The 18,235-nt window shown below is 36.1% G+C and overlaps 1 protein-coding gene across 1 annotated transcript in view; it reads left to right on the top strand.

Moving 5' to 3' along the window:
- COL19A1 (collagen type XIX alpha 1 chain) overlaps nt 1-18,235 on the top strand; it is a 311,655-nt gene that overhangs the window by 163,848 nt on the left and 129,572 nt on the right. Inside the window, exon 14 of the mRNA XM_088023753.1 lies at nt 4,472-4,525. Within this exon, the coding sequence (XP_087879879.1) occupies nt 4,472-4,525 (54 nt within the window). The remainder of the gene's footprint in view (nt 1-4,471; nt 4,526-18,235) is intronic.

Raw genomic sequence — 18,235 nt, 5'->3', positions numbered from 1 at the left:
CTGTCAACATTTGGACAGATATCAAAAATGTTATATATAAGTTTGACTATTCATGAAATGATAGTTTCCTAAGGGTAAAAGGAAGTTTAATCTAGAGCCAAGATTGTGTCATTCTTTTAAAAAATGACACAACTCGCTGTAATTGTATTATAATTAATACTTGGTATATTTGGATTTTAAAAGTTGTTTTTCTTATGCACATTATAAATGTACCATCCTAAAGTTGGCCTAATTAGCCAACTTTCCTTGATTATATATCATTTGGTAGGTGTTTTTTGTAAAAAAATCAAACAGAACTGATCACTTTTTTCATTCCCTGTTTTTTATTCCTGCATAAATCAATAAAACATGGGCTTTATGTGCCCCTATAACATTAAATTTTTCAGAGAACAGGGCACCTGGGTGGCTCGGTTGGTCTAGCATCTGCTTTCGGCTCAGGTCATGATCCCTCGGTCCTGGGATTGAGTCCTGCATTGGGCTTCCTGCTCAGCGGGGAGTCTGCTTCTCCCTCTGCCCCCCCCACCCCGCTAGTGCACGTGCGCGCGTACGCGCTCTCTCTCTCTGACAAATAAATAAAATCTTTAAAAATAAATAAAGGGAAAAATGAAGGGGAGAAAATCGGAGGGGGAGACGAACCATGAGAGACTATGGACTCAGAAACAAATGATGGTTCTAGTGGGGGGATGGGTTAGCCTGGTGATGGGTATTAAAGAGGGCATGTACTGAATGGAGCACTGGGTGTTATATGCAAACAATGAATCATGGAACATTACATCAAAAACTAATGAGGTAATGTACGGTGATTAACATAATAAAATAAAATTTTTAAAAATAAATAAATAAATAATCATTTCAAGAATAGATAAAAGAAATGACAGTAATAAATACATATATTTTACTAGGGTTTTGTAGGGAAGGAATCAGAAAGACTTGAGGAAACACTGAGGATTTGTGATACATGCAGAATTTTTTGTATTAATGCTTTTTGAAAATGAGCTACAGTAATTTTTATTAAATACTGACAACTTTGATCATATGAAAGTTATCCAAAAGAAAATTTAAATGTTTATAACTTTTCTATTCAAAATAAAATTAGATGGTGAAATTATGCACATTATCACATTTATTGAAGCAATTTCTTCTATAAAAAAACAAAAAATGAATATATACATAATAATTATAGGTCATCACAAACACATCTGATGTTTTAGTTTAAAGGTAACCACAACTTTTAAAGAAAAAGTTCAGAATGTACAAGTGTATCCTAAGTTTTTTAAAATTAGGTAACAAAGGAATGTTTCTTCTGAAATGGAGGTAAATTCAGATTTGTTTGAATTTTTATTACTATTTTTCTCATTTATTCCAAACCAGTTAAGCATTTAATATATGATAGGTTAATCACAAATATTTGTAAAACTCTGAAAATTATTGGCTTTATCCAAAAACTTACTAAAGTGAATTGATTTTCCAGTATGAATTTTTTCACTCAGATGTTAATAGACCCATTGTGTGAATAAGACAGTTTCTACCTGTTGTCCTTAGAGCTTGATGAATCATTACCTCTACAATCATTTAAATGAACTTATGACAAATACTTTAAAGGTCAAATACAAGCATTTTATGACTGATGAACCAAGACATTCATCCCTTCCTGTGGAAAGTCAGGGAAGGTCAGGCTGGGTTTTCTTTTCTTTTCCTTTCTTTTTTTCTTCTATTTAAATTCAAGTTAGTTAACATATAATATATTATTAGTTTCAGGGGTAGAATTAGTGATTCATCAGTTGCATATAACACCCAGTGCTCATTACGTCATGTGCCCTCCTTAATGCCCATCACCCAGTTACCCCATCCCCCACCTACCTCTCCTCCAGCAACCTTCACTTTATTCTTTATAGTTAAGACTGTCTTACAGTTTTCCTCCCTCTCTGTTTTTATCTTATTTTATTTTCCTTTCCCTTCCCCTATGTTTATTTGGGGTTTTTTTCCTTAGATCCCACATATGAGTGAAATCATATGGTATTTGTCTTTTTCGGACTGATCTCGCTTAGCATAATACACTCTCGTTCCATCCACGTTGTTGCAAATGGCAAGATTTCATTCTTTTTGATGGTTGAGTAATATTCCATTGTGTGTGTGTGTGTGTGTGTGTGTGTGTGTGTGTGTGTGTGTGTGTGTGTATTATATACGCCACATATTTACCCATTCATCAGTCGATGGACAACTGGGCTCTTTCCGTATTTTGGCCATTGTGGACATTGCTGCTATAAACATTGGGGTGTAGATATTCTCTGGATAACTACCTAGTAGTGCAATTGCTGGATCATAAGGAGCTCTGTTTTTAACTTTTTGAGGAACCTCCCTGCTGTTGTCCAGAGTGGCTGCACTAGTTCTCATTCCCACCAATAGTGTAAGACGGTTCCCCTTTTTCCACCACCTCACTGTCATCTATTGTTTCCTGAGTTGTTAATTTTAGCCATTCTGACGGGCGTGAGGTGGTATCTCATTGTGGTTTGGATTTGTATGTCCCTGATGATGAGTGATCTTTTAACATTTTCTTTTGTGTCCGTTAGCCATATGTATGTCTTTGGAGAAATGTCCATTCATGTCTTCTGCACATTTCTTGACTGGATTTTTTTGTTTTTTGGGTATTGAGTTTGGTAAGTTCTTTATAGATTCTGGATACTAGCCTTTTATCTGATATGTCATTTGCAAATACCTTCTCCCATTCTGTAGGTTGCTTTTTAGTTTTATTGATTGTTTCCTTTGCTGTGCAGAAGCTTTTTATCTTGATCAAGGCCCAGTAGTTCATTTTTGCTTTTGTTTCCCTTGTCTCTGAAGACATGTCTAGTAGGAAGCTGCTGCAGCCAAGGTCAAAGAGGTTGCTGCCTGTGTTCTCCTATAGGATTTTGATGGATTCTTGTCTCACATTGAGGTCTTTCATCCATTTTGAATTTATTTTTGTGTTTGGTATAAGAAAGTGGTCCAGTTTCATTCTTCTGCATTTGGCTGTCCAATTTTCCCAACACCATTTGTTGAAAAGACTGTCTTTTTTCCATTGGATAATCCTTCCTGCTTTGTCAAAGATTAGTTGACCATAGAGTTGAGGGTCCATTTCTGGGTTCTCTGTTCTGTTCCATTGACTTATGTGTCTGTTTTTGTGCTAGTACCATACTGTCTTGATGATTACAGCTTTGTAATACAGCTTGAAGTCGAGAATTGTGATCAGGCTGGGTTTTCTTAAGATCAGTTTGGCATGATGTGGAGAATGGAGGGGTTAGTGTCTGGTTCAAGTAGGAAGCCAATGAGCAAGGAAGAAGTGATGATTGGAGCTATAGGAATGAAAAGAACTAGATGGTTCCAAATATACTTTGGAGATGCACCAACCAAACTTGGTAACTGGATGTGAAAGAGAGGTTTGAGAAAGGAAAGTACAGAGGATGAGTTCTAGATTTCTGGCATGAGCACTAACAGGATGTTGTGTGAATTTACTGAGTTGGAGAATGCTGGAAGAGAATCCAATTTGGGGGAAGAGGGTCCTAAGTTCAGTGTTTGATGTTCTAAGTTTCAGATGCCCTAGAGGAGTGAGTATCTCAAGCATGTGGTTGGATACCTACATTGTAAATCTTAGAATCACTGGCCTGGAATATTCAAAGTCCACAGTATATTAGATCATGGCAAGAGAATGCGGACTGAGAAGAAAATGAGCCTAAACTCCCACGTTTAAAATGTTGAATAGGGAAGGAAGAAGCATCAGGAGAACAAAGAAGAAACTTTCAGAGAGGCAATAACTACTGACAATTTTTTTTTAAAAATATACCATCATTTTGAGTAAGAATTCCTATATAAAAGTAACTGTGACAATCAGGAGACTCGACTTACAGATTAACAGCACCTGGAATTTCCTGGGCCTTTTGTCAGTCTGAAAAAAAATGCTTATTTTTTTCTGCCTCTTGATAATGTTGTTGTGAAAGTATTAAATAATGTCTATGATATTAAAAAATGTTATGAAAAGACATAGATTGAAGCCAATATCATAATCATGTGTTTTCTTAGTGGATACTTAGAAGAGCTACTCTCAACCAAAAATGTGGCTATATTTATAGAGTTTATATATAGAAAGATCCTTTTTTTTCCTGCTTGCAAATATTGTTACTACTTATTGGTAGTTTGGTGAAACATAGTTCTGACCATATGGGAGTCAGAAAGGAAGTCTGGAGTCTGGAAGTGAACACTGGCCTCACACCTGGTTTGGAATCACTTTTTTTTTCTTTTCTGGAGTTAACTCCAAAGACAAACCAGTCACAGGACAATTTACCATTATTAATATATTAGAGTCTAACTTTGGAAGAGCTCAAATCACTTTAAAAGTTTTGTTTAATCAATAAAGTAGGTATTACTTTTCACAACATTCTTTGTGAGGCAGGTGTACTTGAAACAGTCTATTAACATGTGTTCTTTCCACCTCCCACAGAGTTCCCTGGGGATACAGGGTCCACAGGGTCCACCTGGAAAAGAAGGTCAGAGGGTAAGTAAACTTGGGACAACTGGCAGGCATTACTATCTCAAGGCTTACTTATTTCTGAACATTAATAAAAATAAACACAAAATACAGCAAGCAGATGGGCATAAGGAGAGTATTAACTATCCAAAGGCTGAAATTTGAGATCTGAGATTTTGACAGAGCTTTTACAATCCAGAAAGTTCTATATATTTTCAAGATTGGCAGCACAAATGTAGAGATACAGTTTAGGTGAAATGAATTAACTGTAATTTGATCTAGGGCACATTGGTCATATTTTGAGGTTTTGAGTTAAGCTGATCTTTGCAGAGTTAAGTTGATGAGTATCTTTGTGGAGTTCCCGCCTGTTCATGAATTCTGTAAAGATTGTGATAATTAACTGCAGTCTTTAGTTGAATTAAATTATTGACTTCAGTGATGCTTTGTAATTCTTCTTTCATTACAGTTTACTGCCTTTGAGATAAAATATGTAGTAAGTGAGTAAATTGTAGTTGCAATAGTTAGTCTTAGCTTCCCCCAGGAAAGGGAACCCCTGCAGTGATAATGGGTAAGCTTCACTTCAACACTTTCAGCAGTGGGTCACCCCATTCTTATGGCTTATTGTTCTTGCTATTTTCAAATCATTTTAATGTCTTGAAACATTTTATGTGCTTGCTCATATGATTATTGTTATTAACTTTTGTTACCTTATAGTTGAGGATTATATGACTCAGAGTTTAGGTGATTTGCCTAAAGTCAAAGAGCTAATAAAAAGTAGAGCCAGAACTTGAATATGGGGCTTCTGATTCTAAATCTCACGTTCTCTTTTACTGTCCTGGGATATTAACCCCAAATCTCTTTTTTAGTCATTTTTGTTTATTATTCCCAGTTTTGTCCTCTGGCAAATAAGTCTTTTGCCTCAAGTATATCAGAATCTTTCAAGTATTTGGGAGCCAGTGGTATATTTTACCAAGGTTTACCTTTTATCAAGTTAATAAAATCCCATGTCTCTTAACTCTCTCTTATATGGATTTCTGACTCCCAACATGCTGATAGTTTTTCCCAGAAAATACTCATGGACTTTGTGGAGGTATCAGGAATGGACTGAACATGTGTGGTGTTATTTAGGGCAGAGCAAAATGTGGCAAGTATGCCCTTGTACTATAGACAATATACTTCTACTGGAGCTTAAGATTGAGCTGATGTGCTTCTGTGTATTTTTTTAAACTAACTCATTCTACTAGAGCAGCTTTGTTTCTTTGTTTTTATTTTTTTTAGTAGTACAATTAAGATTTGATTTGGACAAAAATCAAAATTAAAAATTAAAAATTCTATGTTTACTTTTTACTACAAATGGCTAGTTTAGTGAACACAAAAGGGCTTAATAACTTTTGATGGTTAAGAAAATAAAAGGAAAAGTTTTGTGAATAATGTCTAAGATTTATGAGCCACCTATAATGTGCTAAATGTTTCACATTATTATTTCATTTATTTCTCATAATAGCTCTATGAGATATGTAATACTATCATTCTCGTAGAGAAACTGAAGTTTTTAAGCAACTTGGAAAGGACACATTGCAAATAAGTAGAACTATGCTGAAATTTTAAAATTATTTATAAAGCAGCCCTGAGTTCTGCTCCCAATACCTGTATATACAACTGTAGTTTCCCATTTGGCTCTCCAGCCCCTCTCCATTCAGGAGTTCGTTAATCCACTTGATCAAAGTTTAAGTAGTGTCAGGGAGAAAAATAGAAAATTACTTATCTAGATTTTGAGTCTGCCTTAAGCAATTAACTCATTGGGGGCAGAAGACCAGATGAAATGACCTTGTGAAGTTAATTTCCAGGCTGCTTATTCTGTTTTCTCCCAATGATAGCCAAAATGTCTAATTGCATCTAGGACCATATTTCTGAGTTTATGTCTACGTTCTGCATCCAGAGGACATTTTCCTTCTAATAACTTTCCTTTCCTGCAAACTGAGTGATAAATTATACCTCCTAGTTAATATCCAGAATATATAAGGAACTCATGAAACTCAAGAGCAAACCCCCAGGTACCCAATTTAAAAATGGGCAAAAAACCTGAGTAGACATTTCTCAAAAGAAGACATACAAATGGCCAACAGGTACATAAAAAGGTGCTAAACATCACTAATCATCAGGGAATACAAATCAAAACCATAATGAGATGTCACCTCATACCTGTTAGAATCACTGTTATCAGAAAGATAAGAGGTAACAAGTATTGGTGAGGACGCGAGGAAAAGGGAACCCTGGTGCACTCTTGGTGGGGATGTAAATTGGTGCAGCCACTGTGGAAAAGAGTATGGAGGTTTCTCCAAAAATTAAAAATAGAACTACCTATGACCCAGCAATTTCACTTCTGGGTACATATCCAAAGGAAATGAAATGAACATTTGCACTCTCATGATATGGTAACAACTTAAATATGTATTGACAGATGAATGAATAAACAAAATGTGATTCACAAACACACATACAAATGCACACAATGAAATATTATTCAGTCTTAAAAAAGAAGGAAATCCTGCCATTTGTGAGGACATGGATGAACATGGAGGACATTATGCTCTCATGATATGCTAACAACTTAAGTATGTATTGACAGATGAATGAATAAACAAAATGTGATTCACAAACACACACACAAATGCACACAATGAAGTATTATTCAGTCTTAAAAAAGAAGGAAATCCTGCCATTTGTGAGGACATGGATGAACATGGAGGACATTATGCTCAGTGAAATAAGCCAGACACAGAAAGACAAATCCTGCATGTTCTCATTTATATGTCTAAATCCAAAAATGTCAAATTCACAGAAACAGAGTAGAATGGTGGTTACCAGGGGCTGGGATGAGGAGGATGGGGGAGATGTTGGTCAAAGCATACAAAGTTTTAGTTATATAAGATAAATAAGTTCTGGAGATGTAATGTACAACAATGAGACTATAATTAATATAGTATTGTATACTTGAAATTTGCTAAAACAGTAAATCTTAAGTGTTTTCACCATAAAAAAAGAAAAAGATAATTATGTATGAGGCGATGGATATGTTAATTAGCTTGATCATGGTGAATAGTTCACAATGTATATCAGATCATCAAGTTGTATACCTTAAATATATACAATTTTAGTCAACTGTATTCTCAAAATAGAGAAATGTAATAATAAACAGATTTTTAGTTTTAATTCCCTAAAACTTATACTCTGTAGGTGGTTTAAGATGGAAATTATAGAGTTAGGTGGGTGAGGCTAGGTTGAGGGTGTTATGTCTGAATTATCCCTCATATGGCAGAGTTGTTTGTGTGTGTCTGTGGTAAGAATATTTGACATGAAATCTACCCTCTTGACAAATTTTTAAGTGTACAATGATATCACACTTTTGACTTAAACAACATGTGGTCAATTTGATGTTCCCTCTCTTTTGTTTTAATGAAAACTTCTGCCAAGTCAGATGTTCGTCCCTGCTGTTGTACAGTTAGTTGCCTTTTTGAATCACAGAGAAGGAATTGATTCCTGTCATTGTTGAATTTCATCTTCTGGATTTTAGTCCCTAATATCATTCTATTAGTTTTCTTTTCCAGTGAAATGGCTCCCAGCTTTATGTCACCTTAAAATTTGATAAGCCTATCCTCTAAGTCTTCATGCAAATCTTTAATAAATCCTGAACAGAGTAGAACCTGACAATTGCATGTACCAACAAAGGCTGCCATCTTGATTACCACTGATGTTCTTACGGCATGATAATTAAATCATGTACAAATACACTAAACGCTACCTCCTTCCCACCCACATTTCTTAATTTGGCTTGTAAAATAACTCTGAGAGTCCTTGTGAGAGACTAGCTGAAATGAAAAAATATTCAAATGAGGCTTTTTAAAAATAGTAATGCTTCTAACTGAAATTGAAACCTCTCAAAGCTTGCATTTCAGAGGAAGGTGGGTTAAAGAATAAATTAAACTTATGTATCCTTCATGGTAATTATGGAGGAACATATTCAAATTATAAAGTTCAACCACTACTTTATGCAAATTTACTCCATTTATAAATATGTATAGTCTCAATAATTTAATATTACTTTTATTTTAGCCTCTATCAAGAGTAACAGTGTCAAAAACTAAAGAATGTAAAAGAATTTTATAGATACTGTTAGGCATGGCTTGTCATTATTACTACCAGATTCACAAGTGCCATTATTTATTGAGGAAAGAAGCTGGAACAGGTATTATTGACATTATCCACATTTACAAATTATTATTTTCAAATACAATCCATGATTTATTCTGCTTTATAAGCTACTGAAAAGGGAAGCAATTAATTTAAGAAATGGGCATTCTTGGGGCGCCTGGTGGCTCAGTTGGTTAAACATCTGCCTTTGGCTCAGGTCATGATCCCGGGTTCCTGGAATAGAGCCCCACATCGGGCTCCCTGCTCAGTGGGGAGCCTCCCTCTCCCTCTCGCTCTACCTGCCACTCTCCCCTGCTCATGCTCTCTCTCACTCTCTCTTTGTCAAATAAATAAAATCTTAAAAAAAAAAAAAAGAAATGAGCATTCTTACTTATTTACAGTTAGGTCCATCTTAGTGCCACCATTTCTTCTCTGCTCAAGAGTTAGGTAGCACTCAGATCTTTTAGACATATTAATGTACTTATATGTATATGTGTGCGTATGCATACACACATACTGCAAGCTAACACCAATAATTTTTCCATTTCACTGAAGCATGCAAAAGAAGACAAAAGAAAAGTCTATGAATTTAAAATTATATTTTATTGACACATTATCAACAAAACTCTTATATTTTGATTACAGGTGTTTGACCAGGAAGGAATTGACTATCATTAAGTTAATTGAAATGACATATAAAATATGTGGCAAGTCTTATACATACTTTACTTCTGGGCATAAATGTCTTTAATGAAAGCAGAACATTTAATTTTAAATAAATCATTGACTTCTTCATTTTCCTCAGTGGTTAAAGAGATACTAGCTTCTGCTCTACCAATATCTCACAATTATGGTTAGTTTCAAACATAGGTGTCACAAAAACAAAAAAAACAAATATAGGTGTCACATGTAAACATACTTTGAAGAATATCAAACATTGTAGAAATATGTTAATATTACTATTGTTATTTTTATTAAGCATACAGATTCTGATTGATAAATTCCTTTTCTTTTTCTCTTTGATCTCTGTGTATAGTTTTCTATAAGCACAATAAGAACACTATTTTTCTCCAAGAACCACACCAAATTTCTGTTTAAAATTTGTATTAGTTGATTTTATTCTTTTCACTGTCTTTTAAGTAACTAAATCTTAGATTATAAAGTATCCATTTAATAAAATACATGGCAGTATGCTTCTCATACTTAAAAGCTTCTCTTAACCTCAACAATGTTTCGTGACAATATATATCTGAGATTTATAGTTTTTTTTTCTTAACCTCCTGATTTTCTTCTTTGATTCTGTCATATGCCATTATATACACATATATGTATATATATATATATATATATTTTTTTTTTTTTTACTTTGTTATCTTTTTAAAATCCTACAGGTAAAACATTTGGCTGGCACATTTTTAAGTTCACACATCCTTTATAGATTAACACAGTTCTTAAAACTTATGTTCTCTGACCATGATGAGGTCAGAGAAGGGCCAGAATGGGGACCAGGACACTGCAGAGCCAAGAAGCCAACAGAAGAATATTTCAGGATGTATGGAGGGTTGAAGAGGATTAAAATTTGGAACAAAGTCAGAGGAAAGATGTTGGATAAGAGAAGAGGTGGCTGGAATAGGTGCCAGCTGAAAGAGAAGTTTTAGTTGAATAATGGAGAGAACATTAGAAACGAAAATTGCAAGAAAGGTGTAAATTAGGGGGTGAATCATGAGGAAGGAGAGATAGCAATGGGGAATCTGTTGGAGCGGTAAGGACAGGACCTGGATGGGAGCCCAGAAAAGTATCTTAGTGAAAAGTGGAGTATTTCAGACAGCTGAGCATGTTCACAGAAGTTTATATGAAGTATCTCAAAAGAACTGGCATTTATAAAAATTCCCTCTAAGATATAGATTTCCTTGCAGGGTTTCCTAATATTTGTAATAGAATTTCCCAAAATATAAAAAAAAAATTATTGTTTTAATGTGACCTTGGATTTTTCCTTTTTTATCACATTAAGTGCATGTCTGGATAGTATCAAGGTTGGCATAAAACTACCATGAACGTTTTAAAGAAATCACTCTAGGTCTCTGAAGAAAAACATTTTGCTGGTGAGTCAGCTAATTACCGCCCCAAATGCAACTTTGTCTGGTTGGACCAAGATAACACCTCATTCTTGCATTTTGTTGCTTGATTGTAATTTTGATCTTGAACAGAAATTTTATGGTAAAAAAAAATTCTTCTTTTTTTAGGGTAGCTTATTCCACAGTGCTAATTTCAAAGCCATAGAATGACCTCATCGTTCCAGTGAAGTGAGTTTAGGACCTGGTAGAAACCACTAACAATCGTCTGTAGTTGGGATTAAATTATTTTACATTGGCTTGAATTTTAAGGAGGAGCCTTATAGAGAAAAGAATGAATAATGATGAATTTTCAGCTTCAGGAAGTAATTTGGTTAGTTGCACATGAAGATGAGACTCTTCTTAACTTTATGTATTGAAACTGACCTTTAAAATTCACAGTGAGTGTATCCATAATTCTACTCATTCACTAATTCTATTACTTGTATCCTTGTAGCAAGAATTTGTATTGCTAAAAGGAAAAAGTCAACAAATTTTCTTAAAGATTTTATTTATTTATTTGAGAGAGGGAGAGCGCGCACAGAGGGAGAAGGAGAAGCAGAGAGAGCTGAACAGAGAGCCTGATGTGGGATTTGATCCCAGGACCCTGAGATCCTGACCCAAGCCAAAGGCAGACGCCTACCCAACTGAGCCACCCAGGCGCCCCCCATCAAATTTTCTTAAATAATAGTTTTAACTCTTGTCCCAGGTAGAACATAAATATAGGAAAAAAGCATCTTTTTTTTTTGCTTAATCCACATATAAATATGTAAATATACATGTTTTAAATAACATCTTAGAGGTTCTGCATTCTACAAATAATGTTTGTAGACTCATGTTTATTGCACATGTTTTAAACTTCCTGGGGCGCCTGGGTGGCTCAGTTGGTTAAGCGACTGCCTTCGGCTCAGGTCATGATCCTGGAGTCCCGGGATCGAGTCCCGCATCGGGCTCCCTGCTCAGCAGGGAGTCTGCTTCTCCCTCTGACCCTCTTCCCTCTCGTGCTCTCTATCTCTCATTCTCTCTCAAATAAATAAATAAAATCTTTAAAAAAAAATAATAAATAAATAAATAAATAAATAAATAAATAAATAAAAATAAACTTCCTGACATACACAGGACATCTTTTTCCATTTACTTTCTGTGAAATTTCCTAAGGATTTCTTCTTAAGGATTACCAAAGAAATGCCATATTTGATCCTGTATGATATTTCTAGATGGGTATCTGGGAAATTGTGTACCCTGGTCAAGTTCCAAGGGCTATGCAACTTTCCCCCAACATCTTACTTGAATTTACAAAGCCAAACGTGATACTCAGAAGATAGAAATAATCAAATTTACATTTCTCCCTACACTTCTATTTGCAGAGCTCCACAGCAGACTTTGGGGAAGCTTCACTATTATTTCAATACCTGATACTGCTGTCTTTGTCTTTATTTTCTGTCTTTCTAGAAACTCATTTACCATTTAGAATTATCTAGTTATCCCCAGTTTACCTATAAGACTATTAAAATTAACACTTCTAAAAGGTCAATATTATATAATTGATAAAACTCTTACTGAGTTAAAACATCCACTTTGGGAGAAAAAAATATACCACAATACAAATTCTACCATATAAAAAATAATATAATGGTTTATTTTGCATTTATGTTCTTTTTGTATGAAGTACCCTTTCTACTAGGAATGTAAAGCTTTCAAACATTATGTGTCTGTATCATTATATATCTCATGGTCAGATTTTGTACATTTGTATTCTAACTTTATTCAGTTATTTTGTGTGCTTTGGGTGTTATATGTGTATATAAATGAGTAAATATAAAGTCATCTATATGCTTTCATCATTTTATACCTATTTCAGAAATTGAGAAATCAGTACAGAATATAAGAATAGCATAGCAGTCTTCTTACTTTTATTATATGATACATTTCTTGGAGCGAAAGTGTATCATTCATTACTTTGCATAATAATTTCCTCTGCTTGTCCTAACTGATGAAGTCCCAATAACATGTGATTCATTATTAAGCATGTGACTTCATCACAGCACATAATAAGGTATGATTTAATGTTTGTGAGATTTTTTAATATTGTCAGTTAGATGCTTGTCAAAATACAGCATCAGAATTTCAGAGAACTTTGGAAAAGAAGTTCAAGGAATGACAATGATCTGTTTTATCTGAAAATTTGTACTTCACAATTTTCTCCTAGTGTCCTGCCACCCAGATGTTCCTCCTTACTCTAGCTTGGTGTCCACCAGAGCTGCATCAAATTTAGTTGCTGAAGCAATAGAGTAAGGCAGGAAGAAGGGGGAGAGGCTAATATATATTCATGTCAAATGAATGTTCACGAAGGAGTAGTTGTGTAGCAAGGACAAGAATCCTCTAATTGGTAGGAGAGGTAAAAGAACAAGAAGACACTGGAGGCAACTTCTAGCTCAGTCTAATTAGGATCAGGTGAAAAAAGACATAGTATGAGATGTAGCCTAGACTTTATGAGAACAGGCTCTGGCTCAGATAAATGTCACAGCTAGTTAATGACAGTGTGCCTGTGGTCCATTGTGGTAAACTTCACTCTAATTAGTGAGTCTCTGCAGTGCGCTTGAAGAAGAAGACACAAAGTGCCCTGGGAAGGCTGTAACAAGAAAAAGAGATTGTAACCAATGGTTTTATTCCAGTAACACTTACATAGGTCATTAAACCACAAGGAGCTGAGGTCCTTATTCATTTAAATAAAGGGTCAAATGACACCATTTGTATTGTAACAGAATAGCTTAATCGGCTATCTGTTATTTGGATTAATAAAGAGAAATGTTTCATATTTTTCAAATAGAATGCTGACTCAGAACGGCTTATTTAATGGACCCAAGAACTGGTCTCTGCTGTGGGAGAAGCACACCTTCTTATGCAGCCTCCTTTGGACCAGGGACACACAGTCCCTGAGGCCCAGGCAGGCAGGGAGCTGTTTCAGCAGAGGGGCCTAAGGGCCCATTTCAGGGACATCCAGTTGTCAGATTTTAGAGCCGAGAGGGGACAACAGTGTCATTCCAGTCCACCAAATCATGAAACTGAGGTCAGAAACATTGAACAGTTCTCCAAGGCTTCAGGCTATTAATCTCTTTAGCTATTGTCTATAATAAGAGCCCTTACTCTCTGTTTCATGGTTGCATTCCAAAACCCAGATTTTCCTGTCTTTAAAATGGAGACTATCAAGAATTTGACCAAAGCCCCTCATTTTTTCTCATTAAGACCACACACATTATAAGGGACAAATGTAGAGAGGTACAGTTGGTCCTTTTGCAGTTTCTACACATGGTAAAGAGTGCACATTCTGTGCCCGTGCCCTGCTTACCCTGCACCCATACCTGGGAACAAGCATTGGCTGGTCAGTAAGGAATGGAGGTGGGAGTCAGAGCTGTTCTTTTTCCAGCTGTGTGATTGGATTAACTTGTGGCTTCAGGCAAACCATTCAAAATTCTAATCTAAATTTATCTGTTTCATCACAGGTTAGCCCTCAGGTATGTTATGAGATTAAGCCAGGAGCACTTTGAATGCAGTCTGGTGACAGGTGTTCTATGAGAGAATCTTATAAATATTAACTACTTAGTCATAGAAACACTTAAAGAGAATGAAAAGGAGAAGGCATTTTCCACCGAAGTGACAGTATGCTAATATTCCTGCCTCCCTATCGTTATTCAGAACATTACACTGAACCCATTAGTAGCTATTTGGTACATTTACCACTGGGAATGTCAAGTACAATGTTACATATCCATTTGGCACACAGTGAGTATATACTTAGGTAGCTGCCAAAACCAAGAATGACTTACAAGTTATTAATCAGTTTGAGAAATATATGTTTTCAGAAATGCAAAATATTTGGAACATGAAACATTTTTATGGCCTACTGACTTTGAAAGCCAGCATTACATTTCTAATAATATAAGACCTCAACTTTGTAAACTCCATAGTATTTTGAGTTACCTTGGGTGATAGCACAGAATTCTGAAAGCAAGTTTAATTTTATAGCACTTCAGCTTCGCAGTATGTTATATTGAGTAGAGCCGTTGCAAAATAAATGTGATGCAACAATTTTAAGAAAAGTTGGAAATTTCTCTTTTATGAAATATACGTAGATGATACAGTACTCTTTATTCTAAATTCTTGGCATAATAGTATTCAGAATAGTTCTTGAATTTTCCAGAAATAGCTTAGAACCTACTTTTCCTAATTTTCCTTAAAAACCAGTAAACTTTTTTTAAATTTTTTATTGTTATGTTAATCACCATATGTTACATCATTAGTTTTTGATGTAGTGTTCCATGATTCATTGTTTGTGCATAACACCCAGTGCTCCACGCAGAATGTGCCCATTTAATACCCATCACCAGGCTAACCCATCTCCCCACTCCCCTCCCCTCTAGAACCCTCAGTTTGTTCTTCAGAGTCCATCGTCTCTCATGGTTCGTCTCCCCCTCCGACTTACTCCCCTTCATTCTTCCCCTCCTGCTATCTTCTTTTTTTTTTCTTAACATATATTGCATTATTTGTTTCAGAGGTACAGATCTGTGATTCAACAGTCTTGTACAATTCACAGCGCTCACCACAGCACACACCCTCCCCAGTGTCTATCACCCAGCCACCCCATCCCTCCCACCCCCCACCACGCCAGCAACCCTCAGTTTGTTTCCTGAGATTAAGAATTCCTCATATCAGTGAGGTCATATGATACATGTCTTTCCTTGATTGACTTATTTCACTCAGCATAACACCCTCCAGTTCCATCCATGTCGTTGCAAATGGCGAGATCTCATTCCTTTTGATGGCTGCATAATATTCCATTCTGTATATATACGACTTCTTGTTTATCCATTCATCTATCGATGGACATTGTGGCTCTTTCCACAGTTTGGCTATTGTGGACATTGCTGCTATAAACATTGGGGTGCACGTACCCCTTCGGATCCCTACATTTGTATCTTTAGGGTAAATACCCAGTAGTGCAATTGCTGGGTCGTAGGGTAGCTCTATTTTCAACTGTTTGAGGAACCTCCATACTGTTTTCCAGAGTGGTTGCACCAGCTTGCATTCCCACCAAGAGTGTAGGAGGGTTCCCCTTTCTCCACATCCCCGCCAACATCTGTCGTTTCCTGACTTGTTAATTTTAGCCATTCTGACTGGTGGGAGGTGGTATCTCATTGAGGTTTTGATTTGGATTTCCCTGATGCTGAGTGATGTTGAGCACTTTTTCACGCGTCTGTTGGCCATTTTGATGTCTTCTTTGGATAAATGTCTGCTCTTGTCTTCTGCCCATTTCTTGATTGGATCATTTGTTTTTTGGGTGTTGAGTTTGAGAAGTTCTTTATAGATTTTGGATACTAGCCCTTTATCTGATATGTCATTTGCAAATATTTTCTCCCACCTGTCGGTTGTCTTTTGGTTTTGTGGACTGTTTCTTTTGCTGTGCAAAACATTTTTATCTTGATGAAATCCCAATAGTTCATTTTTGCCTTGGCTTCCCTTGCCTTTGGTGATGTTTCTAGGAAGAAGTTCCTGCGCCTGAGGTCGAAGAGGTTGCTGCCTGTGTTCTCCTTTAGGATTTTGATGGACTCCTGTCTCACGTTTAGGTCTTTCAACCATTTGGAGTCTATTTTTGTGTGTGGTGTAAGGAAATGGTCCAGTTTCATTCTTCTGCATGGGGCTGTCCAATTATCCCAACACCATTTGTTGAAGAGACTGTCTTTTTTCCACTGGATATTCTTTCCGGCTTTGTCAAAGATGAGTTGACCATAGAGTTGAGGGTCCGTTTCTGGGCTCTCTATTCTGTTCCATTGATCTGTGTTTGTTTTTGTGCCAGTACCATACTGTCTTGATGATGACAGCTTTGTAATAGAGCTGGAAGTCTGGAATTGTGATGCCGCCAGCTTTGCTTTTCTTTTTCAGGATTCCTCTGGCTATTCCGGGTCTCTTCTGGTTCCATACAAATTTTAGGATTATTTGTTCCATTTCTTTGAAAAAAGTGGATGGTATTTTGATGGGGATTGCATTGAATGTGTAGATTGCTCTAGGTAGCATTGACATCTTCACAATGTTCTTCCAATCCATGAGAATGGAACGTTTTTCCATTTCTTTGTGCCTTCTTCAATTTCGTTCATGAGTATTTTATAGTTTTCTGAGTACAGATCCTTTGCCTCTTTGGTTAAATTTATTCCTAGGTATCTTATGGTTTTGGGTGCAGTTGTAAATGGGATCGACTCCTTGATTTGTCTCTCTTCTGTCTTGTTGTTAGTGTATAGGAATGCCACTGATTTCTGTGCATTGATTTTATATCCTGCTATTTTACTGAATTCCTGTATGAGTTCTAGCAGTTTTGTGGGGGGAGTCTTTTGGGTTTTCCACATACAGTATCATATTATCTGCAAAGAGTGAGAGTTTGACTTCCTCTTTGCTAATTTGGATGCCTTTGATTTCTTTTTGTTGTCTGATTGCTGTGGCTAGGACTTCTAATACTATGTTGAATAGCAGTGGTGATAGTGGACATCCCTGCCGTGTTCCTGACCTTAGGGGAAAAGCTCTCAGCTTTTCCCCATTGAGAATGATATTCGCTGTAGGTTTTTCATAGATGGCTTTTATGATCTTGAGGTAGGTACCCTCTATCCCTATACTCTGAAGAGTTTTGATCAAGAAATGATGCTGTACTTTGTCAAATGCTTTTTCTGCATCTATTGAGAGGATCATATGATTCTTGTTCTTTCTTTTGTTAATGTATTGTATCACGTTGATTGATTTGTGGATGTTGAACCAACCTTGGAGCCCAGGGATAAATCCCACTTGGTCGTGGTGAATAATCCTTTTAATGTACTGTTGGATCCTATTGGCTAGTATTTTGGTGAGAATTTTTCCATCCATCCAATCAAGGGTATTGGTCTGTAATTCTCCTTTTTGATGGGGTCTTTGTCTGGTTTTGGGATCAAGGTAATGGTGGCCTCATAAAATGAGTTTGGAAGTTTTCCTTCCCTTTCTACTTTTTGGAACAGTTTCAGGAGAATAGGTATTAATTCTTCTTTAAATGTTTGGTAGAATTCCCCTAGGAAGCCATCTGGCCCTGGGCTCTTGCTTATTGGGAGATTTTTGATGACTGCTTCAATTTCCTTAGTGGTTATAGGTCTGTTCACGTTTTCTATTTCTTCCTGGTTCAATTTTGGTAGGTGATACACCTCTAGGAATGCACCCATTTCTTCCAGGTTATCTAATTTGCTGGCATAGAGTTGCTCATAATATGTTCTTATAATTGTTTGTATTTCTTTGGTGTTGGTTGTAATCTCTCCTTTTTCATTCATGATTTTGTTGATTTGGGTCATTTCTCTTTTCTTTTTGATAAGTCTGGCCAGGGGTTTATCAATCTTGTTAATTCTTTCAAAGAACCAGCTCCTAGTTT

This window comes from Eumetopias jubatus, unplaced genomic scaffold, assembly GCF_037043125.1.
Source record: "Eumetopias jubatus isolate StellerSeaLion01/CBP00866 unplaced genomic scaffold, mEumJub1_p1.0 scaffold_6, whole genome shotgun sequence".
Classification (NCBI taxonomy): Eukaryota; Metazoa; Chordata; class Mammalia; order Carnivora; family Otariidae; genus Eumetopias; species Eumetopias jubatus.
Note: the sequence above shows the minus strand (reverse complement) of the source record. Positions and strands in the feature narration are given on the sequence as shown.